The 27,346-nt window shown below is 40.1% G+C and overlaps 1 protein-coding gene across 5 annotated transcripts in view; it reads right to left on the minus strand.

Moving 5' to 3' along the window:
- Positions 1 to 5,480: 5,480 nt before the first annotated feature.
- Positions 5,481 to 27,346, minus strand: part of ORC5 (origin recognition complex subunit 5) — a 143,215-nt gene continuing 121,349 nt past the window's right edge. For all 5 annotated transcript variants that reach the window (XM_083575243.1, XM_083575245.1, XM_083575246.1 and 2 more), the window contains 2 exons: positions 10,136 to 10,248; positions 5,481 to 6,015 (listed from right to left, as the gene is read on the minus strand). In XM_083575243.1, the coding sequence (XP_083431369.1) occupies positions 5,970 to 6,015; positions 10,136 to 10,248 (159 nt within the window). In that variant the 3' untranslated portion in view covers positions 5,481 to 5,969. The remainder of the gene's footprint in view (positions 6,016 to 10,135; positions 10,249 to 27,346) is intronic.

Here is a 27,346-nt window from a genome sequence, read left to right on the forward strand (position 1 = left end):
CCAGGCAGACACTAGGGGTTGATGGTCAGGGGGAAATTAAACCGGAGACAGGGGGGGGAGAACTAAAACTCCAAAGGCTTGCCAACTTTGTTATTTTTTGCTGAATTGGTCTATTATTCATTATATTTTTTTTTATTTTCTACCTTTTCTGTTTCTATTATCTGGGGTGCTTCTTTTATTAAAAAATGGAAATTGTGGAATGACATGGGGTGGGTCTTGGGGAAAGAACACTGGGTTTTTTTTTTTTTTTTTTTTTATTATTATTAAGGGTAAAACAAATTAAGTTTCAATTTGAATGGGGAACTTGTTTGGCCAACAATATGAAAGGGGAATATGGTAGGGGTTGGGGAAGGGGGGAGTCCCGTAAAGTGATATTTTTTGTATTTTTGAAAAATTTTAATAAATATTATTTAAAAAAAAAAAAAAAAATAAAAGGAAAGAGGACAATGGCTATGAGCAACAATGAATTTGAGGTTGGCCTCCGTCTTTAACAGTGAATCAGACAGGATTTTTTAGGATGTAGTAAGAGACATACTGGAGAATTTGGCACTCTCGGGAGGAAACCTCTCAAGATTTTGAGTATATTTTTTTCAGTGACCTTGTCAAACTTACTATAACTGTCAATTGAGCATAAATGGCTTAAGTATGTTTCCATAGGTTCGCGTGTTTAACTCTCTTCAATTCAGGTTTTGAAAAATCTGGATTCATTTACTTTTCACCAAGAAGCAGAACAGCACGCACATATTGTCTAATCTATTCTCTGCAACCATGATAGCCAAGACCATTAAACAATATCTTCAGGATGTTGAACACCACATTGTTCGGCTGACTTTAGCCTTATATGGGGTTATAGTTCTGTTAATAAAACTGTGCAATGACTTTTGTGCGAAAGGAACGGCGAGGACGTATAAAAGGCTGCTAAATCAGACTCAGAAAACTGTACATCCACTCTGCAAACAGAAGCCGTGATTTCAAAAAATGCAGCAGCATAAAGAAGATAACACAGGCCCAATGGGAAAATAATTCAATATGTTTGCTAAAACAATTTAACAAGGGAGCAAGCCCAGTTGAATTCAGTGGGCCTTCTTCTAAGCAAGCGTGATTAGAAGTGACAATGCTTGCTGAATTACATCCAACACAGATAATCATATTATATAGCGCATTAGGCACTTTGTAAAAATGCAATATATAGTAGCTATTTTTATTTTTGATTCTCACACAACATCATGCAACACACACAGTGGGGGAGGGCCAGCTTTACCTACCTGACCTTACTGCTGCCGCTGAAGCCAAACACTGCAACACCACTAATAGAGGCAGATACAGGCAGAAGCAGCAGATACATTCCAACCTTTTTCTTCTGCCTCTGTCTGTTTTCCTCCTTCTCCCTTCCACCTTTCTCTCTCAAGGTCACTTCCCCACAGGTTGAGGCAGCCGAGGGAGCCGGCTACTGCTGCTACCTACTCTCTCCTCCTTGCCACAATCCCTGGTATTTTGAAACATTAGGTTGTGCCTGGGAACACCCCAAGGCCCCCCCCAAGGTAAGAAGCAGTAATGAGGTGGGCAGCAGCATTCCCCCATGCAGATTGGTATATTGCGTTTCATAAGAACTTCTCCCTGTCTTGCGACCTCTTCACTCTTGCAGTCATCGCCTTGATATCTGACTGCTGATACCATTGGCTCATGTTCTCTGATGTCACAGCAGGTCTGTGCAGAAATATTACAGGCCCTCTGGTTGCTGTCGGGTTAGCTGCACTGAATTTCCAAGATCCACGAGCAAAATTCCTGAAACTTATCTTGTGCACCATGGACTTTCAAGTATACTTTGGCTGGATGTAGACACATCAGAGAAGTGTTTCAGGAAAACGTGTTGTAACCTTCGTAGGTTGAAGAGAGGACTCCACAGCGCCATCTGGTGTTGCAATGTTATAATGCATATAAAATGATTTTTCTTTACTAATGTAGCGGAGTCCTTTGTTGGTCAATAACGGTTTACTGTGCATGTAAACCAGTCAGACCTTTAGATAGTAAAGAGGTATATAAACGGAAATAAAGAAAGAATAATAAAATAATCCGTTTTCACAGGTTGCTGGACATGTCATGCCTAAACCCTACAGTAGCCTATGCTGGGGGAAAACACCATTAAACAATTCCACTATCTTAGATTTCTATGACATGCTACAATGTAAAAAAAATAAAATATTTTTCAGTCTTCATAATACAGGAGGTGCAGGTGTCCATGCTCAACTTCAACTGGTGTTCTTTGTGTGTCGTTTACTCCCCCCGCAACTTTCTGTACCAGTCACAGATATTGAATTTGATTTCAAAACAGATATAAAGTGATTCTCAATCCTACAATGCATTAAAAAAACCATACAGGACAACCTCACTTTAGCATGAATCGAAGATTAAATGCAATGGAGTGTTAGCTGAAAATTGCAAGTCACTTGACAGCACCAGACTGATGAGTATCATTTTGTTATAGAATTAAGCTTAGCGGTGTGGCAAATGCTCGATCATCCAATAATTCATAGCTCTCTGTTTCTATAAAGGCAACAGTTCTGCAGCTTGAAGCATGCAGCTGGTGTGAAAGAGGTTTCTGATGTGACCAAAACCACTGGTGGCTGGAGAGTGGTTTTTTCCATTTCTACAGTACAGCCAAAAGAGAATGTATTTATACAAGCTAGATATTCCACACACGTGTGTAGCTTCGGCACCTTGCCCTGCAAGTTCTCAATCAGACATTATAGAAGTCCACTGAGCAAAGGGGGGGAGGCTTCAGACACTTACAGTGGTGCCTCGCAAGACGAAATTAATTCGTTCCGCAAGTTTTTTCTTCTTGTGAATTTTTCATCTTGCGAAGCACGGTTTCCCATAGGAATGCATTGAAAATCAATTAATGCATTCCTATGGAGACCGCTTGCCAGGCTGGCGGTGCGGAGAAGGGCTTTTCTCCCCACCACAAGCCTTCAGGACAGGTCGGGGAACAGAGGGGAAGGCGTGCAGCGCTTCTCCTCTGTTCCCGGGGCTTGCGGTGGGAGGAGGGTTTTTCCTCCCCACCGCCAACATTCAGAACAGCATTCTGAATGTTGGCGGTGGGAAGGAAAACCCTCCTCCCACCGCAAGTCTTCAGGACAGCCATCCGAAGGCTGGCGCGGGGAGGAGGTCTCTCCGCCCCACCGCCAGCCTTCGGAGGAGGTCCGAGGATAGTGGGGAAGACGCGCTGCGCTTCCCCGCTGTCCTGGAGATTTCCCTATGGGCTTTCGTCTTGCGAAGGAAGCCCATAGGGAAATTCGTCTTGCGAAGCGCATCGAAAAACGGAAAACCCTTTCGTCTAGCGGGTTTTTCGTCTTGCGAGGCGTTCGTCTTGCGGGGCACCACTGTATTTTAAATGTTGCAGGTCTTTTGGCATGGTAAGGGCTTAGTGGTATAAATCCTTGGCTGCGCTGGTGCCCACAGAGCCCATAAAGTGATATTTATTGCCTATGACAATCTTTGCCTGCCTATTGATTGCAGAACTTATTCTAGATTCTACCAGAGTGGAATGAATCCAGTCTTTACTCTGGCAAACCTTTTTCACATGGAATCATCAATGCAAGCAAGGCAAACTCATCCCTCCTGCTAGTTTGGGAGACAGAGGTGTGTACAGCTCGCCTTCTGTGATTAAAGCAACCCTTTCCTCAAACTACTCAATATGGAGTAGATTGTAATATGGTAATATGGAGCTTGGGGCATCACTATGGCTTCTTGAAATGTCTCTAAGACCAGGAGACTCACTTCTAGAATAATTGGCAAGTCCATGGATTTCTTTTCAGCTGTATCCGAGGTGCAGGGATCCTCAGCACTGGTTCTCTGTGTGTATCTGCTATTCTGCTTAAACAATGGAACTGGAGGCACTGAGCTGACTTGTGGCTCTTTGTGGATGCTGGTGTCACTGACAACAGTTCTCAAGGGAACTGAGCCAAACACAAGGCATTGGTCTTGGTAGCTTTAGAAGATTTCTCAAGATGACCAATTAAGAAGACTTTTGTACCTGCTTCTAGCACCACTGAAATTACTTCAGGATTCTGTGTGTTTTATGAGTGGCTATCTCTGCACGGACAGTGCCTTTTAAATGACATTTCCTTACGCCCCTGACCTTCTTAAGTAAATATTGGGCACAAAGGATAGTCTCCTCACATTCTCCTCTCAACGAAGTCAGGCACAACATCTCCATCCAACTGAGCCATTTGCCCCCAAACTCCACACTTCTATAGTCTATATTGTGCCACAAAAAAACAAACAAACAAACAAACAAACAAAACAAAACAAAACAGAAGGCAGGGCTTTCCTGCTGCTTTCCCAGACAGAGTGTTCCCTAGATAAAGATTTTAAGGCTAAAATAAGTTTGAAAGAGGCATAAAAAATATCCAGCTCTAAAGAGAAATAGACTTTTCACTCCAGTGTCAAAACAAAAAAAAAACCAGAGCTGGCAAGGCATTCTTGCTGCCCCTCAACTGACAACTAGCAGAAAAGGCATTTGACAGAAGCCACTTCAAGCTTCAAATCAGGAGTGACTGGTTCAAAACTGACAATGAGCCACCAACAGTGGTCCACCCCCCGCCAGCAGCCCTAAGCCCTTCCTCCTTCACCTTGAGCACTTGAGTCCACTCTGTCTCCCATGTTATAACCACCCATTCTCCACCTTTCTTCATGCTTGGAGCCTTCATTGCTGTGGCTTGGTCCCACCCCTTTAGCTTGCTCTCCTTCCAGAAAGAAAACAACAGCTTTACTCATACAATTGTCCATAGAAAAATGGTGGGAAAGTGAAGGTGGGTTGTGTTGCTTTGTTTTAAAGCAGGGGAAGGGAACCGTGGCAATATTGTTTGGTTTCTGTGCTAGGAGAAGAGTGCTTCCATTCCTGCATTGTAGAAAAATTGCTCTCCACTCCTTAACCCCTCTTATTTCTGCATCTTCCCAGCTCTTTTTTCCTTCCTCTTCTCACTCCTTAGCATTGTTGTCTGCTTCTCCCTGCCCCTAACTCTGCCTGTTGTAAGCTCTGGTTCCACCTACTCCTAGCTCCACCTGCTAGTAGCTGCCCTGCCCTTCACTCCACCAGGCCCAAAAGATAGCCACCACTGTGTCAAAAGTTATAGAACAACCCACAATTTGACTAATGGTAGTTGTGATATGTTTTCCTGCTCATGATGTATGTGTTTACCACAGAGAGAAGATCCCTGTGCAGCAAAACTCTGGAAGCTGCCCCAGAATTCCTACCTCTCTTCTCCAGGCTAGATAAGCTTATTATTCTTTCCAATACATGACAGTGTATCTTTAGAGAAGGGAGCAATTTGCCAAAGTGCACTCTTGTCTGAATGTAATTGCAACAAGCAACAGTAAGAACTGGGTGGTTAGTGAAAAAATAGATAGTATTTACAAATCTGTTCTAATAATGAATCTACAAATAACTAGACAGGATCTAGGAATGAAAGATAAGCAGCTTGGTTTTTAAGTTTATTGTATTTTCTATTCCAATTTCTTAAAAGGTGGCCTTAGGACCGAGCTGTTTTGGCAGACAAATGCAAAAGGTTCCCATGGAGAGGAAGTGAAAGGACTGGGCATACAAACAAGGCTGCTGCCATGTTCAAAGCACAGGGGGAGACCTTCATCATAGCACAAAATACACTCCTTAGTAAAATGGGTTTCAGGCAATTTCAGCGTTAAGATAACATCATTAAGAGCAGAACAGATTGTGCTTGGTTCCTGCTGTTTATAATTAACACGTTCTTTCCAAATACTCCAGGGTCTTGGGTAAATAGTCCTCAGCTCAGATCCATCCAGACCAACTAGTGTTTTCATCAGATCCCATGCTGAGCCAGCACCTGTTTTGGACAAATCCAATAGAGCCCAAAGTCTCCTCTCGCTGGATGGCTGAAGTAGATAGAGGAACACCTATTGCCTTAGTTGTCATCCCAGTGTCCAGATGGTCTTCACAGGAAGTCATGCAAGTACTTTATGATGTCAAAGTTCACAGTCCTGTAAAACAACACAGTATGTCAGTTTACTTAAATCTCTACTCCTCTTTGGGAATGGCCAAGTCACCTGGTGCACCTTTGAACTGAGACCTCCATGGTAGTAAGATTGCGAAGTTTCAATTCTGAATGTAACAAGGCCTAGTTCTAAAATATTAAAGGTTGGAACACTGAGGTCGAGGCTCGCAGACTTTCTTTCTAGCATTGCTTTTTCTACAGTGGAGGAACTGGTTGCTTGCCGTCATTCCACCGGCAGGTGAGGACCTTCTTGTTCCAATAATTTTTTGGGAACTGACTGCTTTTAATGAACAGCTGCTGCCGTGCTGCTTTTATTGTAATCACTTCTATGTTTAAACAGATTTTATATATGTACATAGTTTTAACTCTATTAATGTTTACTTGCTTTTATTGTATTTTCTTTTTTTTGATGATCTTTATTATTATCTGTAGTCATCATCATCATCATCATCCAACTCTCCACCCCATAGACAATACATCTTGCGATGGAGATGCTCCACATGTAGGCCTCTATGTGCCAAATCTTGATTGTATGCTTTGAGGGTGGAGGGAGGGAGAAAGGAGGAAGGGGGAAAGAATGCACAAATTAGGGTTCTGTGCATCTGAGCCTCTATGTGATGCATCCAGATCATATACAGTCAAAATGCTCCAGTTTTTAAATGTTTTTCGAAAGCCGAACGTCTGATGAGGCTTCCGCTTGAGTGCAGGAAGCTCTTGCAACCAACTGGAAGCTGCGCCTTGGTTGTTGAATGTTTTGGAAGCTGAATGGGCTCCTAGAACGGATTACATTCGACAACCAAGGTTTGACTGTATGTTGTTTCGGTGGTTTACAGCAGATACTTGCCCCAGCTGCTACACCATTGGCCCAGATGAATGAATGAATGCACCTGAGTCGTCTCGTTACACAGCTTTCAAAGACTATCAAACATTTAAAGTTGCTCATTCTCAGCACTGAAGCTGTAAAACAAATTTAGCTCAAGAATAAAAGAGAGGTTTTTTAAAAAAATTAAAAACCAACTCTAGTAAACATGGCACACTGTTTGGAAATGCAAAGCGGCAATCTTCTCTGCTATTGAACATTCTGTTATTCGTCCAAACCACCTGTTTCAGCATTATGTATGGCATAACTCCTTCATCTGTACTAATTTGCAGTCTGCATTCTTTCTTTCTTGACAGTAGTTGACCCATGCTTTTTAACTAAACTTGAACAATCCAAGAATACTCAATAGGACAGAAGATTTGAATGTATTTTTGTGCTTTGTTAGAATAAAGAATTATACACCAAGGGAGTAAAACACAGAATTCATTTTTCCTCCTTTCCAAATACATTCTGATGTATTGTATTAACATTCCTGCACTGAGGTTTCCTTTTATATAAAAATGAGAAAAATTACAAGGTATGACAAAAATGAAACAATTTTAGAAATAATGCGTTTTGCATAAAGTAACTGAAATTGGAATTCTAAAGACTAATTGGATTTCTTATTTGCCAAGGGAGCTGGGTCTAGCTCATACACAATTTTCAAATCCATGCCTTTATTCATCATCTCTAAGGAAGTATGATACAGAGCACATGGAAGTGTCAAATATTATCTAGCCTATTACAATACTTAAAAGGTATGCACTTAATTAGCACATTATACATTTTAAAGATAAATGCCATCTCATGGTTAACATGTTAGACCTTCATTACAGAGGCTTAAAACTATATTCAAAGGCAAAGGTTAAGCTTGCTACACAAACACCACAATCAATCATTTGGCCTAACTAGCACCAATAATGACTCCGTAAGATGTTTTGTCCAATTAACTGATATTTCATATGCTAGCCATTTGCACTAGTGTAGGAGAAACCTAACCGTATAAGAGAAGCAACTCCACACTGAACTTCGCCACCAAGTCAAAAGCAACTCATTTTTGAAGATTAAGAACCCAGAAGATCATTAAAAAAATGAAAGAAAAACAAATCTCCATGTAGTCACACTGTTTTGAATCAGGACATAGCCTTAAAGGATCTACTACAAAGCAGTCGTACACTTTCCAATTTATATCAGTGGAGAGTACAGCTGCACCTAATCAGGACTGACCCCTCCACAGACAGTGAAAAGTATAAGCTACTGGAGGAGCCCTTCTGTTTCCAAAGAACTGGTACTGTACAGCAGAATGAAGGGTATGTTAGGAGGTAAAATAATAGAAAGCCTCTATGGCACAGTGGAGAAACCTATCGCCCTCCAATGTGGTTAGACCATTATCCTCGACCATTGCTAAGAGAAAGAGAAAACAGTCAATGATATAGAAACTTCACTAGTAATTTCAGTATAAGATGATTTCCCATAAACAGATCATTGCTCCTTTTTTTAACCCTTTCTACCCATCCACTACCTTTCCCTCAGTCTAAACAGGACGGCCTTTCTACTTCACTCTGCTTTGCTATTGCAAAAAGAAAACCACTGTTACATATTTACAAGATGTGATTCAAAATGGTTTTAATCTCTTGCTTCCAAAACAGGAAACAAAATCCAACCATAGACTAAGGACAATCCAAGGATATCCCTACTTAATGAAGTACCTCTTGAAGTACCCAAGAGATGCAGTATAAATACAATTTGTGGGTAATTTAAATTTGGGATAAGACATTTAAACATTGTTTCTGAAATCCTTTGGGATTTTGATTTTAAAAAATGAATTCTCGAAGTAATAAAAACATATTGGAAAGTAGATATTCTAGCATTCTGATTGAACATTATGCAAATCTTGCTCTTTTATTTTCTTCAAAGTCAAGTCTACATTTAAAGGGTTTCCAATGGTGAACCCTAAACTAATATAAATCGGGTGATTTTTCTATGTACAATTTCTCATTCTTAGCTAAGCTAATTTTGAATGAAGCGGAAGGACTAATCATTTGTGGCAGGCAACAAATAAGCAAAGGGCTAGGAAAACAACATTCTGCCTCAACATTTCCTAAGCTTTGTACAGCATGAAAAATATTAGCAGATGCAGAGGAAAGAGGTTTTCACTCCAAATGAAATCTAAGTTTATAAATAAAAGTAACGGGTAACTTCCATCACTGCAAAACCCACATCCTCATTTGAACATGATGGTAAGCCAGTTTGTCCTAAATCATTTCACGAACGCCTATCTCCTGCCACTTTCGTGCTCACACAACTCAAACTAGCCATGCTATGTCTTGTTGTGTTGTATGAATATGGGCCGTGGTTTGTCTCAAACAAGGGTGGTGGCAGGGGATCCTTTTGATACCTATCTCTCTTGAAAAGCTGCTTCATTTGCTTGGAAGGACGCTTTAGCAACCCCTTAGTTGGTATCTGTAAGTGAAATGAAGCCTAAGAAATGTAAACTTCATTTGCTGACTTTCATTCTTTCACTTCTGCTCACTTCCTCTGTCTGTCATTCCCCTTACCTAATTTACACTACCATGTCCTTCAGACACGGCCCTGCCTTATTATTTTATGACATTCCATAAAGCAAGGTGGCTAACTAGATATTGTGACCTCTAGAAATTGTTGGGCTCCAGGTTATCACCCCGGACAGAAAGTATCAGTTACAACCGCAGTGCTCTGTGTAAATGCAAACAAATGAGCAAACTCAATATAAATCATGAATAGATCCTGCAGAGCAAGGATGAGGAATCTGGGGCCCTCCAAATATTGTTGGGACTCAGAACTTCCCCCAGCCCCAGATGGCATGGTGGGTGTTGCAGTCCTACAGCAATACAACAAGGTCACAAGGTCACTGGCCTATGGCAGGTGTGCACACCTTGTGCCCCACCAAGCTAAATGTATTCCGGCAGCCATGTCATGGAGCTAAGGAGGGGAATACACCTTTGGCCTGCTTGTTGTTTTGCCAAGCACATGTCAGGCACAGCTACTGAGCTGTATTTTGCTTGGGAGGTCACCCAAATGGTGCATGTTTGCACTTCACTTTACTGCTAGATTTACAATCACTTTCATTTACTTATTTTGCAGCCGGTTTTCATTCACTCTCAGCCATCCTAAGATGCCCTTTCCTGTGAATGGCTGGGAAATGTGTATCTATTTCCATTTTGAGAATTTGTTCAAGTAGCATAAGAAGGCCGTGAACACCGCTTACCTCGAAATGGATCTGATAAAATCTAGAGAAACACTGCATTTGTATCTTGGTCCATTGAGCTGGTCATCGTGGCCTACTAATGAGAGGAGCTGTAGCGTCACAAGGGAAGTGATCTAGAAAAAGAAAATGGGGGGAGAAACATTAGTTGGCTTTACGTTAATCAGGGCAGCCTTCACCACATTAACAACGTACCTTTCCAACTGGCTAGCCGGTTTTACACAGTAAAGCACTTGCTCAGGTCTAAACCAAGTTTAAACCAAATGTAAAACTCAATTAACTGAAACAAACAATAAAACACAGAATTGAATAAAACCCATAGGAGTTAAAATTCTAGAGGCCTAGTTGCTCTAGCATTGTGGGCATCCTATGACTTGGATGCCACAAGGAGGATTTTGTTGGCAAGAGTGCCATTGCCCTGGCTGTGGCACAAACCAGCACTGTACTCCAAGCTGCCTCTCCCACAGCCTGTTATTACCTGTTCCCCTAGTTGTAAGATGTAGGCCAGGCTTCCTCAACCTCGGCCCTCCAGATGTTTTTGGCCTACAACTCCCATGATCCCTAGCTAGCAGGACCAGTGGTCAGGGATGATGGGAATTGTAGTCTCAAAACATCTGGAGGGCCGAGGTTGAGGAAGCCTGATGTAGGCAAAGTCACACCAAGACAGAGGCATCATGTCCAATCAAAACCATTTGTCCTATTAGCTGGCATGGAGAAATGACTTGGTAAGTGTTATAACTTAGTAAGATATCAGAAAATTCTGTTTAAGAACTTACAGCTACAGTATAGCAGCTATAAGTTTTGTTTTCAGGTGCAAACACCCTATGTCTCCTATTTTTTGTTTTGTTTTGAGCATATTTCTTTTGTAGAAAACAGAAATGAAGCACATTTAGACATGTTAAAGTACAACTTGTTTTATTTTTTACAGTTAAGTGAGAAATTTGCTTTTCCACGTTCGATAAAAGATTGCCAATTTCTTTATATTATTTTTCTTCTTTTGGCAGTACCTTCTTACCATTTTTGTATTCCTTCAAACTGTAATCTAAACTGCCAAAATGAGAAATGTCAATAATGCCAAGTATTCAAATATATTGTCAGGGTCCCTTTCGCTTAGTTTGAGAAGAACCCTCATTATGTATTCCTAAAATTATGTTTGAAAATTCTCATTTTAAACCAGTCATTCATTCAGCTAATGGGAAATTATTTAGGATCAAAGAAGAGGTTTCTTTTAAGGAGATAAATTAAGCCCACACGAATCGTCAGGGCTGGAATGAGACGCAGTTCAGCATGAAGAAGCAGAGCTCCATTGTCCGTGAAATTTTTTATTCAAGGAAACGGCATACAACCCAGCAACACTTCCCAGTGGGTCTTGCCCCTATGGAGCAGTTGCCAGGACTGAAGGTCTTCCAACCTTTCTAAGACTCCTCTTCACCTGGATGTTTCTCAAACTGTGTCTGCCCACCTCTGACCTCTGTTCCGCTTTCCTCATTAGCCTGCACCTTCTTGGAGACCAGGGAGGGAGGGAGCTTGTTACAGCTGGAGAGGGAGATTTCCTGGATTCTTCAGCAGTCTTTTGACCCCCATCCTCTGCTTCATCCTCTGAACTGCTCCCTGTCAAAGGCTCTTCCTGCTCACTAAACCCTGTTGCCCCTTCAGCATCTGGCACCTCCTCCCAATCTTCTCCCCTGACCTTTCCACAGTGTCCCACCACCAACCTCCGGCTCTGAGCCTTCCTCCTCTGGGGTTTCCCCAGCTGGTACTTCCCACCACTCCTTGTCATCCAGCCAGTCCCTGACGCAGGGTGGGTTGTAACAGAACTTTATAGAACTTTTTTAATGGTTTGGAGGCAATAAACGGAAGCTAAATCAAAAGAGTGCCTGGTGCCTACTTTATAAGGTATGTTCCTAAAGTGGTTAAATGTTTTGCAGCTACACTCTTTAACAGTATGTCTGAGGTGAAGGAGGTGGGCACCAGGAATCTGAGTTCACTTGACCGTTTGGTTAGATCCGTAATGTGCAGAGGACTTGTCTCTTTTATGCACTCTTTGCTGGTAGACCTTCAGTCCCCACCCTGTTCCTCTGAAATCTGTTGGAGAGATGGATCGTGGAAGTGAATTAGATAACGTGCAAGGGGGAAAACTACTGCTTACTCCCCCTTTTAGATTCACATCCACAAATATCAGAGAAAATTCCTTCAAAATAACCCATTGATGGTTCTTGACTCCAGTTCGTCTTGCACAAATATCGTATTAACTGCCAATTCTGAAATATAGTTTTCTCTCAATGTGTGCAGATTACATTGTTACAAAGACAAAATTAATTAAAGTGCTACAGATTATCTATTAACATATTTACATATAGTGGATCATGCTCAACAAAGTCTGACAACTGACCTAGATGAACGTTTTAAAATGGGGAGGGGAAGGCCACCACGACGATCAGATTAGTATGAGAAGCAGCAACCTAAAATAAAATTGTGATTTATCCAATCCAAGAAAAGTGAGCTGCATTTAAGAGTAAATGGGACAAGTTAGTGACAGCTAATTTGAGTAACACTAACAGAGTATAAATATATCTAATTTCCTTGTCTAAAGCCCTTGTTCTATAGGGCTTGGAAACAGCAGTATTACCACACAGGTGGTACAAGGTCACCTCAACTTGGTCACCTCAACATTTTAGTGATGTTTCCACAAAGTGATTGTATGTGTGCATTATACTGTTCACCAATTAAACTGTTCAGATACTTTTACTAATGTAGGAATGTGTTGTACTCTGCTGGTTTTTGCTCTATATAATCTTACAAGTCTGGATATTCACATTTTAAATTATTTTGCTTATTTACAGCAACAAATCTCTACAAGTTTACAAAATAATTGTCCACAGAACACGACTAATGATGTATGCCTAGTGCTTTAGAAAAGGAAAACAGACAGAAATGGGCCCAGACGGCTTTTCAGAAATTACTTTTACTACAGAAATTTTCTTGTATGCCTCCTAAATTTCATAGGGTTACTTTTTCTATTAAAAAAAGGTATTTTGAACCCCTAAAGTTAAAGAGGAAAATTACTCTTCATTCACTCAGCCCCTTATTCAGTCAACGATGAAGCATAATGGAGTAATCTGTTATTACAACTGCTCTTTTACACCCCAGTGCACCATTATTGGCTAATCATTTTTGCAGGGTATGCTTGCAGCTGGCCTCTTACACTCTGCGACTACCGATGAAAATAGGTCATATTCCACAGCAGGAATGGCACGAGGCTCATAAAAGCTCCCAGCAAACACACCAGCTTAGATGACTTGGAGTTGGACCCATCTAAATATTATGGAGAATGCAGATTCAAAAATGACCTTGCTGTTGCATTACAAATGTGCCAGCCACTCTGTTAACAACAAGGGGGGGGGCTGTGACAAATTTCCTCTTCTTTTCTCCAAATGCAGTAAAATGGAACAGAAGGTCAGTATTGTAAAATTGCTCCCTAAATCTTATGGCTATAAATCTGAAATGGTGTCAAACCTGGATATGAAATTTCTGATTAACGTTTTAAGCGTAACATGGTAGAGTAGATACAAAGACTTTGGCCATCGCTTACAGACAAGGTTACTTATCTGGGTAAACTGCAGCCCTAGTCACCTGGTTTGATTCACGCAATTCTGGAGTAATAAAAACTCAAGGTAATTCGTACATGAAAAGTATCTCATGCCCTGTTCGTTCTCCCTCTCCCTCTCCCCCCCCCCACTCACACACAAACACACATACACCACCCACCCACCATGTTAATGAAGCAAATGAGTCTTTCCCCTTCTGAGCAAAACTGGTAGGTTTCTTTATCATTTGCTGTAATGGATGGAACTTCTGTGAAAGGTAGGAAAAAAGTAACACATCCCAATTAATGCCATATCTGTTTACCATGCTGAAGATTTATCATAGTCCAAGCTTACCCAAAGGATTCTGCTCAGGGTGCATTAAGTAATCATGTGCTGTCAAATCAACACAAAATCTCAAGCTTCACCTGTGACATTCTACCCACAATAAGGGAGAAGGGTAAGAAAAAGGAGAAACGTGAGGCTGAGGTTCAAACCCAAACTCACTATGGATATAGTCCTGGAATGAGCAATTGAACATGCCCTCAGTAGCGAAAATACTGTATAAAATTAGTATGTGGTATTATCAGCAGCCATGTTCCTTCAGCGATGCTTCTTGCACCCAAAGTTGGGCAGATCGGAATCCCATCTGAAGATTGGGGAACTAATCTCTGAGGGGAAATCTATCTCAAAATTCAAGAGGAAATGACTTGGCTCAGACAAAAAACATTGTACTACATTAGGAAAATGATAAATGCAATGTCAAACTAACTGTGCCCCTTGGTAGGGGAAATAAACTCCCAAAGTCTCAATTGTTACAGAGCTGTTTTTCCTTTGTGTCATATACTATACTCACAGTATTTCATTGTCACTGTATACCATAACACACATCTATCTACAAGGACAGACTTGAAAATAGCTTTAAAATGGTATAACCATATATATATATATATATATATATATATATATATATATATATATATATGTTTAACATAAAGAATCTTTAAGCAGCAAATAACTAGAATATTATATACTTAATATATAGAGATTTCTCATTCATGAAATGCAAGTATGAGAAACATGCCTTAAGGAGGGAAAGAAAATAGTGTTGGGACTACTAATGAAAGAAGAGGCACTGGCTTGCACAATAAATGGCTGTTGAGTTTTCAATTGGAAATGTAATCCAGTCAAATAACCACTGTGGAAGAAAAATTATAGGCAGAGGTGCTTCGTGTTCATTGCCAGCATGAAAATCCAACATTACTTGGCGTGCATATAAGAGTGAACAGCTGAAAAGGTCTGGTTTCGTATCTAACAAACAAACACAGATAAACAAATTTGGGTATGCATTGATTAAAATACAGAGAATGTAGTTTAAGCTCCTGGCTTGTTCACATCTAGTAACCATGGTTTCCTAGTTTTGACCTAACTAGAAACTATGATTAATGGAAGATTTGTTGGCTTATTACAGTGTATGAAGGGAGGACAGAAGGAGCAGCACAAAGACTGAGAATGGGCAAAAACTGTCCAAACCAGACCTAAGTCATCACATAAACTTTGCAAGGGGCTTCCAGAGAAGGAAATCAAACAATTGTTTGTGCTAGCTGTAGTTTGCTGTTATATCTCAAAGCACAAACCACAGTTACTGCTGTTGGTCTGTTACGAAAGATGGTACTATAGAGATAAGACTTGCTCATTCTCAAGAGACAGGAGTGGGGTTGTAAAGCTGGGTGCTGAACAGATGGAAAAACAAATCGAGGCAAGCAGCTCTAAACCATGGCTCGGCATGAAATCTGCATACAGCCACCGTTAAATACTGATACAACAAAAGTATGAACATGAACCAGGGTTGATATTACAAAACTCCTATGCTCTAGATTTTACATTCTCTTATGTTCACACATTGTTTTAGTTCTTTAATATATCATTCCTTTATCTGCCACATTTGAATCCTGGAAAAACAAATAAATACATCACAGATTATTGCTTTTTTCAAAAACATAAAAGAGAAGAGGGAGCTGGCTGACTGACAGAAGAGCTATACATAACTTAAGTGAAGAATGGCATTGGGAGACCTATAAATAAGGTACAGAGTTATAAGCACAGAGCAACTGTCTGATACAGTGGTGCCTCGCAAGACGAAAAGAATCCGTTCCGCGAGTCTCTTCGTCTTGCGGTTTTTTCGTCTTGCGAAGCAAGCCCATTAGCGGCTTAGGGGGCTTAGCGGATCAGCTGATAAGCGGCTTAGCGGCTTGGGAAAAGGGGGGGGGGAAGGAAAAAAAACCCTGCAGGAACTCGCAAGACATTTTCGTCTTGCGAAGCAAGCCCATAGGAAATTCGTTTTGCGAAGCACCTCCAAAATGGAAAACCTTTCGTCTAGCGGGTTTTCCGTCTTGCGAGGCATTCGTCTTGCGGGGCACCACTGTATTCTATAATAAAATACAAACAACAGAAAGTTGTGTGGTCATTTAAGGCAGATATCTCCAACGTTTTCAGACCCAGAACTCACTTTTAACCCAAACATACATTTGGGGACTCATTTCTTAATCATTTACCATATATGTGCACAGTGGTAAGGCTCCTGTTGCAACCCACCTTGGATCAGGCCACAACACTTTGGATCAGACTGAGACCCACCAGTTGAAGACCAACAATTTAAGGCAAATCACTGTCACAAGATCTCTTATGGAGCAGCCCACAAACCCCAGAACAGACATGAAACAGGCAGAAAGCAGAAGCAAATCAGATGTACTGTACTTCAGTTGCCTAAAGAGCACGTAACTCCGTTTGATGAAAGGAAGTGAATGAAAGCATATGTCACAGGGGAAGACATAGACTGAACACCATTGGGAACAATATGATACCAGCATGAAATAACAGTTGATTCAACCTCAAGTTTTAAAATTTCTTAGGTGTATCTCGGTCATATTATGCACTTGTCTAATTTCAAAGGTTAAAAACATCTTTTTAGACTTAATTACAACATGATTCTGTGCCCCCAAGACATACTGAAACATACTCTACTGTGAATATCACGTCTTCAGTGTTTTCAGTCATTCTACACTATCTTAAAACTCTCAATTGTTTGCAGTGTCATCTATGTTCAGCTTTTATTACTCTTTAAAAAGCAGTGCAAAATTAGTCTTTTGGCTGCATTTGTACAAAACCCACTGCTGCTGGTACTTAAGTTCATACAGATGTTAAAACCACTAATATGTAGCAAAAAGCACTTTGAAAACCAGATGTCATTTTGAAAACACATTTCAGACAGAATGTTCAGAACTAGCCTCTTGGAATTAAATTCAATGATGCTTGCACAAATTATGTTGGCATAAAAATCCACTTATGTAGTGAGCAGCAAAGCTAACCTATGCTGGGGCGGGGGTGGTGCTGACTGTTTCTCTAAAAACAAAAAGATGTTTTTAAAATATATAGTTTTTTTCTCACAATCACTGGTGAGGCATCCTACAGATTAAGAAATATGGAACAGGTAAGAAAATACCTTATATAAAAGGCTAAGATCTGTCAGTAAAGCAACACATAAAGATTACTTGGAATCTTGAGTTCTTAGTAATTCAAACCCCTGAATACTTAAATACAAGGCTGCAATCCTATACCTCAGGTTGATTGCTCAACAACTCCTGGCAATGATAATGGGTAGATCACAGCCGATCTTTTTATACTGTGAGTAGATCACAGTATCTTGGGAGTTGGACGTGCCTGCTATACCTATATTCTATCTGAGAATAAGCTCTGTTGAAAATGCTTCCTTCTGAGTAGAGATATGTAGAATTGCACTGATAAATCTGATAACGCACACAACTTTAATGAGGACTGCAAAATATTCTGCCAAGTGCAAGGTGTGTCACAGAGGGTGTGTGGGTACTGGAAAGGGGTAAACTCCCCTTCCCTTGGAGGTACCTCCCCATTTCCAGTTGACGGCATCTAAGCCATGTGGCAGCTGTGGAACAAATAACTGCAAAGGAAGGAAACATCTCAATGAAATGTAGATTGCTCTCTGTTTAGAGGTGCATGCGAGGAGGCAAGAGGAAAGGGAAAAAAGTACTGGTATGTCATTTAATACACAGCAGCATCCCCAGAGTACCGGAAAGTACCTCTACCCAGACCCTGAAACTCAGGCTTAGCTACTTGAAACTAAATAAAATAAAAAAGTTGTGTACGTGCCATCAATCTGTCAACTACGACTCTAGAAATAATTTGGCCATAACAGCGATATAAGATGCTCTGAAAATCCAATATGCCCTACTCTAGGTCCGCTGACAACACACTGTCAAAGGGCAAGTCATGACAAAAAAACAACTATCTGAAGCTTCAAGCTCCATACAGAGAAAGAACTTGGGAATCTATGAAGATTGTTTCAGGTAATTTGTTATTCTCACATAGGCATACAAAACAGCGGGGGGTGGGGCACACACACTTTTCAGTAATTGTATTATTCATTAAAAAGTGTGGTAAACAATATTCATCCCATTACTAGCCAAGAGGTGGGCTTAAGAACTGGACTGAAAGCATGCTGAGTTCTCAGTATAAAATAGGCTTCAAATGAAAATGGATGCTTTTTATGAGACCAACAGAGGTCATCCTTCACCCACAATGTACAAAGGATATTTCATTTACCGGTTCAGGGTCAAAGATGTCAGACTGACTCAGTCTGTGAAAGTTTAATCAAGCCTCCACTAGTGTTTTGCCTGATTTTTATGAATTACTAATTTGTAAAGTTATCAATTGTCTTCCAGTATCCCCTACTACTATTCTTCATTTTCTCTCTCTCTAAAGTATCACCATTATGGAAACAGTACTAAACTTTGTCATTTTTAAAATCATAAATATCATCTCCTTTTTCACTTATTAATGAAACCTTTCCTTTCCACATTATATCTTCAGACACTGAAAATTGAGAAGAAAGCCCAATTTTCATAACATTTTCAGATAGTTAACATTAACTCATCCAGATTCATATTCTGCACCTGCTTATATATTCTCACTGATTCATATGAGGTTTATATATTTCTTTTAGATTTGTTGTTTAATATTTATTTTATTCATATTCTGCTCTTATGTAGGGTTCCCAGTGTTCTCACATCCAGATTACTGATCCACATCTCTTAGCTTTAGTAATGTTAATCCTTAACTGTTTCTAGAATCCAGTTATTGGGATGGTATACATTTTTTCTGTGCCAATGTCTTTAAAGCTACAGAACTTGATGTCTAGATACCTTAGTGCAGGTGTGGGAAACTGTGGCCCTGCAGATGTTGCTTAGACTAAACCTCCCATCATCCTTGACCGTGAGATGAGGCTGATGGAAGTTAGAAGCCCAACATCGGAGGGGCTATATAGGCTCCCCAATCCACCTGTCATTCACCAAAAAACAGACAGCTTACACATGCAAGCCTACGTACCTGTCACTATGCAGTTGTGAATGAGAATGCATGACAGCATGATAACATATTGGCTTTAATGAGACAGGGATGCGGGTGGCGCTGTGGGTTAAACCACAGAGCCTAGGACTTGCTGATCAGAAGGTCGGAGGTTCGAATCCCCGTGACGGGGTGAGCTCCCGTTGCTCAGTCCCTGCTCCTGCCAACCTAACAGTTCGAGAGCACGTCAAAGGGCAAGTAGATAAATAGGTACTGCTCCGGCGGGAAGGTAAATGGCCACAACTGGACCTAATGATCAGGGGTTCCTTTACCTTTACATATATCAAGGTAGTATTGGGATTCCACTATTTATGGAGGCTGGAAAAAGCAACCACTGTTGTGGAAATTGCCGCTGGATTTGAAATGGCTTCTGTACACTAGGGTGACACATTTTGGCATGTTTAGCTTCCAATATGGAAGGACGAGAAAAGCTACATATCCCTCTTTGATTCAAATATTAGATGTAACATGCCATCATGAATAGCTATACATGTTTAAACTTTAGAGTTTTAATCTTAAGTGGAGCAGAGTGCTTTTAAGTTCAATTTCAGGTCATGGCTTATTTTAGAATTTTCACCTAGCCTCTAACTGAATGCAATGATGCATCCCCTAGTAATTATACCACATACATTCTTTAATGCCCGGACATATTGACATCATTAGAAGACTATAGAAAACTGGATATGCTTCTCAATATTAGGTCTTCATCAGCACACTTCTAAACAAAATTACATTTGTGCAAAAATATGCTTAACGTATACAGCTTTCATTTTCTAAATGGTGTTAGAAGCATGTGTTAATTGCTGTCTATTTTAAATGTATGATAATTAAATGTTGAAAGGGTATTGATCCAATCTGGCACAGGGAAGCAAGATATTAACAAGGCCTAATTACCCAATACCACCCACACACCAACAAGAGCAGGCTGCTTATGTGTTTTGAAATATATATTTTTAAAATGCTGTAGGACAGGAAGACACACACAACGTGTGGGAGCTTTGTTTAAAATGCGACACTTCAACATAGAAAGAACTACCATGTGCTATTTCCTCTCTGAATATTTTCAAAACAAATTAAAAATAGGAAAAATGCTTTTGATCATACAGCATCCCTAATGTTTTCCTATGGATCAGCTGATTATGTGTACATATACATATGTGTACATATGTGTACACTGATTATGTGTACATATACATTAGATTATGTGTACATCAGTTAGTTATGTATGTATGACTATCCAAAAAAGAAACAAAGAGGAAGAAATTAAGAACCAATGTGATCCAGACAGACAACTGGAGAATTAAATTGCTGGTTGACATGCAGCTTAGCCAAAGTTTGCTTGGGTTGGTCAACTGCAGGTCAGACTGCAAAATGGCAATGATCCACCCAGTTCTTAAGTAAAATCATATTTTAAAAGATGCTGTTTACATGCATGGAAAATAGAAGAGAAACTGAAGGAGAAAACATTTTTCCTAGAGTTGTTTTTTTTTAAAGGAGGCACCCACCAAAGTTCATTTGGTTATAGCATTCGTTAAGACTTCCCAAATCCTAGAAGCTTTGTATCAAACAATTACAAAACGATCAAAATTCCCAAAATGACTTGTTAAAGTGCACGTTTCTATGACGATAGGCAGAGCTGTAGAAGCCAGAGACACATAATTAAACTGAATTCCAGATAGTTAGCAAGTTGCATCCAAAACATCAGGAATCCTGTAGGCACCTAACATTTAGACACATGAGTTATCATAGGCTACATATTATGAGAATTAAGGTCCAATTCTGGACAACTCTCACTGAAATGTGTGTAGGTAGCATGCAGCAGTAGTTCTTGGTGCCTTAGTCTCCTAAAGCTACCTGGTTTCATCCACAAAGTGCTCCAAGACAAGGATTACTGTGTGTACTTCCCTAGTGTGTGGTAACCTACACCCCTACTGTGTCTGGTCTATTCCATCTCCTAGCACTGCTTACCCTTCATGCTTAATATATGCAGCTTTCATTACTTTATAATGCATAATAATAATAATAATAATAATAATAATAATAATAATAATAATTTATTTATTTATTTATTTATACCCCGCCCATCTGGCTGAGTTTCCCCAGCCACTCTGGGCGGCTCTCACTCGAGTATTAAAAGCAATAAAGCATGTCTTTTAAAAATAGGATAGTTGCGTATTTCCTTGACATCTGATGGGAGGGCGTTCAAAATGAACAAAAACTTTTTACCTCTTCATTTTACTCCCATGTATAGGAAGAAAAGTACTCCAGCCTGTTTTAAATATGCTGGCAAGGACTATTCTTCATCAGCAACCACCACAACATTGTTTGGCCCTGAAACACACACAAGGCAAGAGCAAATAAATGCTTTAAGGCCTGGAACTTGGTTGGAACTCCGAACTAAGATTTTGTGTTTCACTTGCCAATCTGGGCATGAAATTCCTTTTCAAGGGAGTCTCCTGGGTGCAAAGAGATATGCTTGGGCATAATTCTCATTAAATAATTATTTTTTATCAGAGAGCAGCAGAAAGAGATTGTGTAAAGTAGATTCACCAAAATGAAGTTCAGACTATGACAGGAGTCGGAGAACTAAGATGATGCTGGAAGATGCAAGTTCTGTCAAGGCCAAATGGCCACAAGCCTGAGCCTATGTATTTTAATGAAGTCTGTGCCATCCTAAACCCTAGGGAAGTGATACCTGCATGTAGTGTTTTTCCTTATAACTGGAAAAAACGGACTTGGTGAGCCAACCTTGTTACAATCAGCACGAGCAAGGGGTATAGGAACCAGACATTTCTTAAGGTGCACATGTATTCTGCAGGGGGTTCACATTAATAGCAACCACTTCTAAAGTAATAACCACCTTCCGTGATGTAAAGCTCTTGGTCCCGCTTGTACTAATTAGCCATGAAATATTAATAGCAGTTTAACCTCCTCATCTCCTTAAATACACAAACACAGCACATAATTGGAAGACAATTGAGAATAGCCTCTCAAATGAAAGCCTGTTGAAAAGCAATCTACTTGCTATCAGTTGTCCACCATTCCATTTTTATTTTATTTTTTTGCAAAAGCAGGTTATTACTATCACATAGAGGCATGAAACTCAACCAGCACTTCATTTCAACAGTTGCTATTCTTCAGGTGCTACTTCGTTTGTTGGGATTCCATCTGTTTAGAACACATTCCCCTTCAAAAAGAATACTTTACGAATGCTCATCAAGTCTAGCATACATTACACCTTTGCATTTCTCCATCTTAAATGTCAATAAATCAATAAATCTCTCCTAAAATTCCGTTTCCTGTATTTCTCAATTGACTTGATTTTCATATGCCATGCCCACTAACTTCTGCAAAGCACCATACAAACTGAGTTTGTGGCTTTACCCCTTATTTCCAGACCAACCGTGCCTTACAAAGATGTCTGCAATTGTGACATTAATCCCGCCACGTGGAAATCCCTTGCAGATGACCATTGTGTCTGGAGGCAGTCATTCATTCATTCAATCTCTATGTAGCTTTTCACTCACACGAGTCAGTTACCAGAGGAGGAATGACTGCTGGGAGGAGTGCAGAAAGAACAAACTTCATGGTATACCTGCATGAGCATAACAGGACACCTTTATCTGTCCTAGCTGTAACAAAACATGTCTCTCCCGTATTGGACTCTCAACTACAATAGGCGCTGTAACTAACACTTCACCTCCAAAGCTGCAGTCGTCCACTCTCTCCACTGCACTGACATTCCAATTATGACTCAAATCCCCACATGCACAAGGGGGGGGGGAATTAAATGAGATAAGTACTTTGTTCATGTTCTCTTTCCTGAGCGCTTCTGTAGAACATGTGAAATGGTTCATAATGGCTAGCAGAACAGAAATAGTAAAAAATGCAGCGTGGCCTTAGTAAAGTATGTCTTTCAGGAATATAGCCCTGAAACACTTATTGCAAAGCTTTCTCCCTCCCCCCTGCTCAATCACAAGGTTGCTTGATGCTATTTTAATTTGCACTTCCGGATGTAGTAATGTGGTTATTTTCCCCACCATGTAACTAAGGCAAAATTCATGCAAAGAATATAAAGTATGGAACAATAAAGTAGAAATACATATGAATATTCACTGAAACTTCAGTCTAGCAGTTTATTATAGGCCTGGAATCCAGCTGTGCTTATATCTACTTATATACTTGCTGACTATAAAATAGTCAACATGTGGGCACATCTGAAAAGATTGTGTTGCAGAGCAGCAACCAATTCACATTTAAATCTTGAATGCTATATGGGACACATTCCCTGGCAGTCATTCTTCAGACACCTGTAAATGCTTTGTTTGTGCAGAAGACATGCAGAAAAACAAGAATTTGTTTAATTTGGACACTTCTGAGTTTTAAAGAGACACTCCAAAAAGCAATGAGTTTTTTCCCCTGAAACTTCTAGTATTTGTTCCTTTTTATTATATTAACAATTATACTATTTTAAAAAACCAAGCAGAAAACTGCTATATTTATATAGCAATTTTTTGCATATCTCATTTTTTTTCTGAAGAAACAGGAAAAGAACACCTATGGTGTTAATTCAATGCATTTATAAATATGTTGGGAGAATGATGAGTTATGTGGTTCTATTTAAGATATTCAGATCGTGGGTAGTTAGTTCCCATTAAGAATGAAGATATGCAGGTTGGGAGCGTACCTCTAGTAGCAGCATTGTCACTTGAGGTCTGTGAAGGCGCACCTGTCTCAATATCTGTCATTTGTTATGAGGAAGAGATATTAGGTACCCTCCAATTATTGGACAAGTTGATTCACCTTGGACTGTTGGATCATGTCATTCACTAGAAATGTGGTACTGAATATATGGAGGATATAGGAAGCTGCCTTATATCAGGTCAAACTATTTGTCCATGTAACCCAGTACTGTCTGCTTTGACTGGCACCAATTCTCCAGAATTTCAGGCAGAGATTTCTCCCACCAAGTGCTATCTGATCCTTTTAACTGGAGATGCCAGCGATTGAATCGAAGAACTTATGCATGCCACTGAGCTACGATCCCTGGAACTAATATATACTGGACGCGGGTGGCGCTGCGGGTTAAACCACAGAGCCTAAGGCTTGCCGATCAGAAGGTCAGCGGTTTGAATCCCCGCGACGGGGTGAGCTCCCGTTGCTCGGTCCCTGCTCCTGCCAACCTAGCAGTTCGAAAGCACATCAAAGTGCAAGTAGATAAATAGGTACCACTCCAGCAGGAAGGTAAACGGCGTTTCCGTGCGCTGCTCTGGTTTGCCAGAAGCGGCTTAGTCATGCTGGCCACATGACCCAGAAGCTGTACACCCTCGGCCAGTAAAGTGAGATGAGCGCCGCAACCCCAGAGTCAGACACGACTGGACCTAATGGTCAGGGGTCCCTTTACTTTTACCTTTTATACTACAAAACACATAAAGATGAAGCTTCCAAGACTATCAAAGCAAGCCCCACAAAAAAGTCTAGGTTATTGTAAAACAAACAATCAAACAGACAAGAGGTTAGCTGTACACATACATTGAATCCCATCTTGTTTACAATGATACCAACAACAATAAAGTTAAAACCTTACTATCTTTGCTTTTAATATTTTTCTATAAATGGTAGCTTCCAGCACAGCACACACTTTCTGCACATTTCCCTCTCACTATTGAATTTCCTTCCTCACACTAGCAAAATTAAAGTCAGTGGGGGAAGGACTCGAGGAACACATCTCTCAGGTTCCCAACAATAACCATCAAGGTTGACAGAAGTCAGGAATGCTGACATAGAAATCATACAGGGACCAATCCAGGAAACTGGTTCGACTGGGCAAATGCAAGGGCAGATAATAATGGAGGAAGTTACGGTGGTACCTCAAGCAATACAAATGGAGAGACCCGAGGCCCTGCAGGAGCATAAGCCGCTGTTTTGGAAGAATGATCTTGGAATGTTAGATAAAGTAAGGCAAATGGAATAACAGAATATGGTGAAAGATGGATAGGATGTATAAATTATTGAATGTTAGAATGATGTTGGAATGAAGTTAACTGGTTTTAGCAGTAATGCTACAAAGCAGTATGCAAAAATGGATTGTTAACAGGTAAGAATGTAAAGTTATAATATATCAAGACAAAGGATTAAGATAAAAATAAAGAGGGAAAGGATTTGCTGAATTAACTAACTGAACTGGAATACAAAAAAGGGAGGTGTGAGGAGGTCAGGGAAACAAGTAAATGAAAGACAAGATATGGAAAAATGGATTTGTTTTTAATTGTTTTTATTTTTTCTGTATTATGTATTTTTTGTTGCTTCTTTTTTTTCCCTTTTCTTATTTTTGTAATTTTTTCTGAAACTTTAATAAATACCATTTAAAAAAAAAAAGGTTGACAGAAGTCAGTTCTTCCTCATGTATGTCTTGAAAGTGAGCACTTCCGTGCAATTTCAGGAGTGCTTAAAGATCATTTTAATAAATCAGATGTTTAAAATTTGAATCGAGAGCTGTTTAACATATGCCCCTTTTTATTTATAATTATGTTACAACAGATATAAATTCAAGAAAAGGCTAAACCTACACTTACGATCTCAAACTGAAATAAAGACCCTTTATCACACAAGCTAAAGCCTGCCTTTTATGTAAACAGATAGAGTCAAATATTTATTTGTTTCTTTGTTTATTTAGAGCATTTATATTCCAAACCTCTAGTCAAAGATATTTACAATATATAAAATCACAATTCCATGAAATCAGTGCAAAACCACAAAAGAGAAAGGGTCAGCAGCTAAAAAACCGATTTTTTAGTTGCATAAACATTGCATTTAGAGTTTAGTTTCTGACTCAGGCTCTAGTCACAACATCACAGAAGACACTGACCCCTGTTGTCTCAACAGAGTCATTTCCTGGGCCATTATTTAGTACTTCTGTTTATTATGTCTTCCAGTTACTTGATCTTTGAAGCATGTTCAAGCAATCTAGTTTTGAATATTTATGACTGTCAAAGATATTTACTTTTGCTATTGTGGAAAGACACTGTTCTTTCCAGTAAGAAGCAGCCCTTTCTAAAACACTGTAGGCATCTCATCTTGCTTAGCGTCTCTCCATATGTAAGGGGGTCAAAACAAAAACAAATTTCACAATCACAACACACCTTTTCTCCAAACGAACATAATTCTGAAATTTATGTGTCTCTCTCTCTCAGTATATTTCTGATTTATCATGGGGCATGGTTAACAAGATTACCCTGCACTACCTCTTATGCATTAGCAACACCAAATATCCATGTGAATTAGAGAGTATAATAGGTCATTATGGAATTTATCTTACTGATTCTATGGTACAACTTGGCTGGGAATGAGTATTTTATGGCATTTTAATTGTGTTCTAGCTGATTTTTGCAGCTTAAAAACTAAATACTCGGTCTATTCTGTCTATTTTGAAGTCACATAAATTTTGTTAAACGAATACCACTGCTTAAAGGTAAAGGTAAAGGTACCCCTGCCCGTACGGGCCAGTCTTGCCAGACTCTAGGGTTGTGCGCTCATCTCACTCTAGAGGCCGGGAGCCAGCGCTGTCCGCAGACACTTCCGGGTCACGTGGCCAGCGTGACAAAGCTGCATCTGGCGAGCCAACGCAGCACATGGAAACGCTGTTTACCTTCCCGCTGGTAAGCGGTCCCTATTTATCTACTTGCACCCGGGGGTGCTTTCGAACTGCTAGGTTGGCAGGCGCTGGGACCGAATGACGGGAGCGCACCCCGGCGCGGGGATTCGAACCGCCGACCATGCGATCGGCAAGTCCTAGGCGCTGAGGTTTTACCCACAGCGCCACCCGCGTCCCATACCACTGCTTAATGATTGCCAAATGCTGTGGTGGAGGGATATCAATAACACGTTCCTCAATATATTGGAAAGAGAAATGAAAGTGAGTAAGGGAAAAGGCAATTAATCATGGAATATTCTGTTTTTATTACAATTACTGTATCAAAGGCAAGATTTAAAGCAGAACAGAGGAAGTAAGGATCAAGGTTAATGCCTATTCTGAAGAGAATTTACATAAATTATGCTGTGCTACTGAACTGAGAGGCTCATTTTGCCAATTTATTCTATGTGAGATCACAGAAACCAGTGACAGAAAATTTATATTTACAACACCTTCCCTCTTCTCCCTCCAGACACATTCACAATATTCAAAGCTATG

This window comes from Podarcis filfolensis, assembly GCF_964270895.1.
Source record: "Podarcis filfolensis genome assembly, chromosome: 10".
In the NCBI taxonomy this organism is placed as follows: Eukaryota; Metazoa; Chordata; class Lepidosauria; order Squamata; family Lacertidae; genus Podarcis; species Podarcis filfolensis.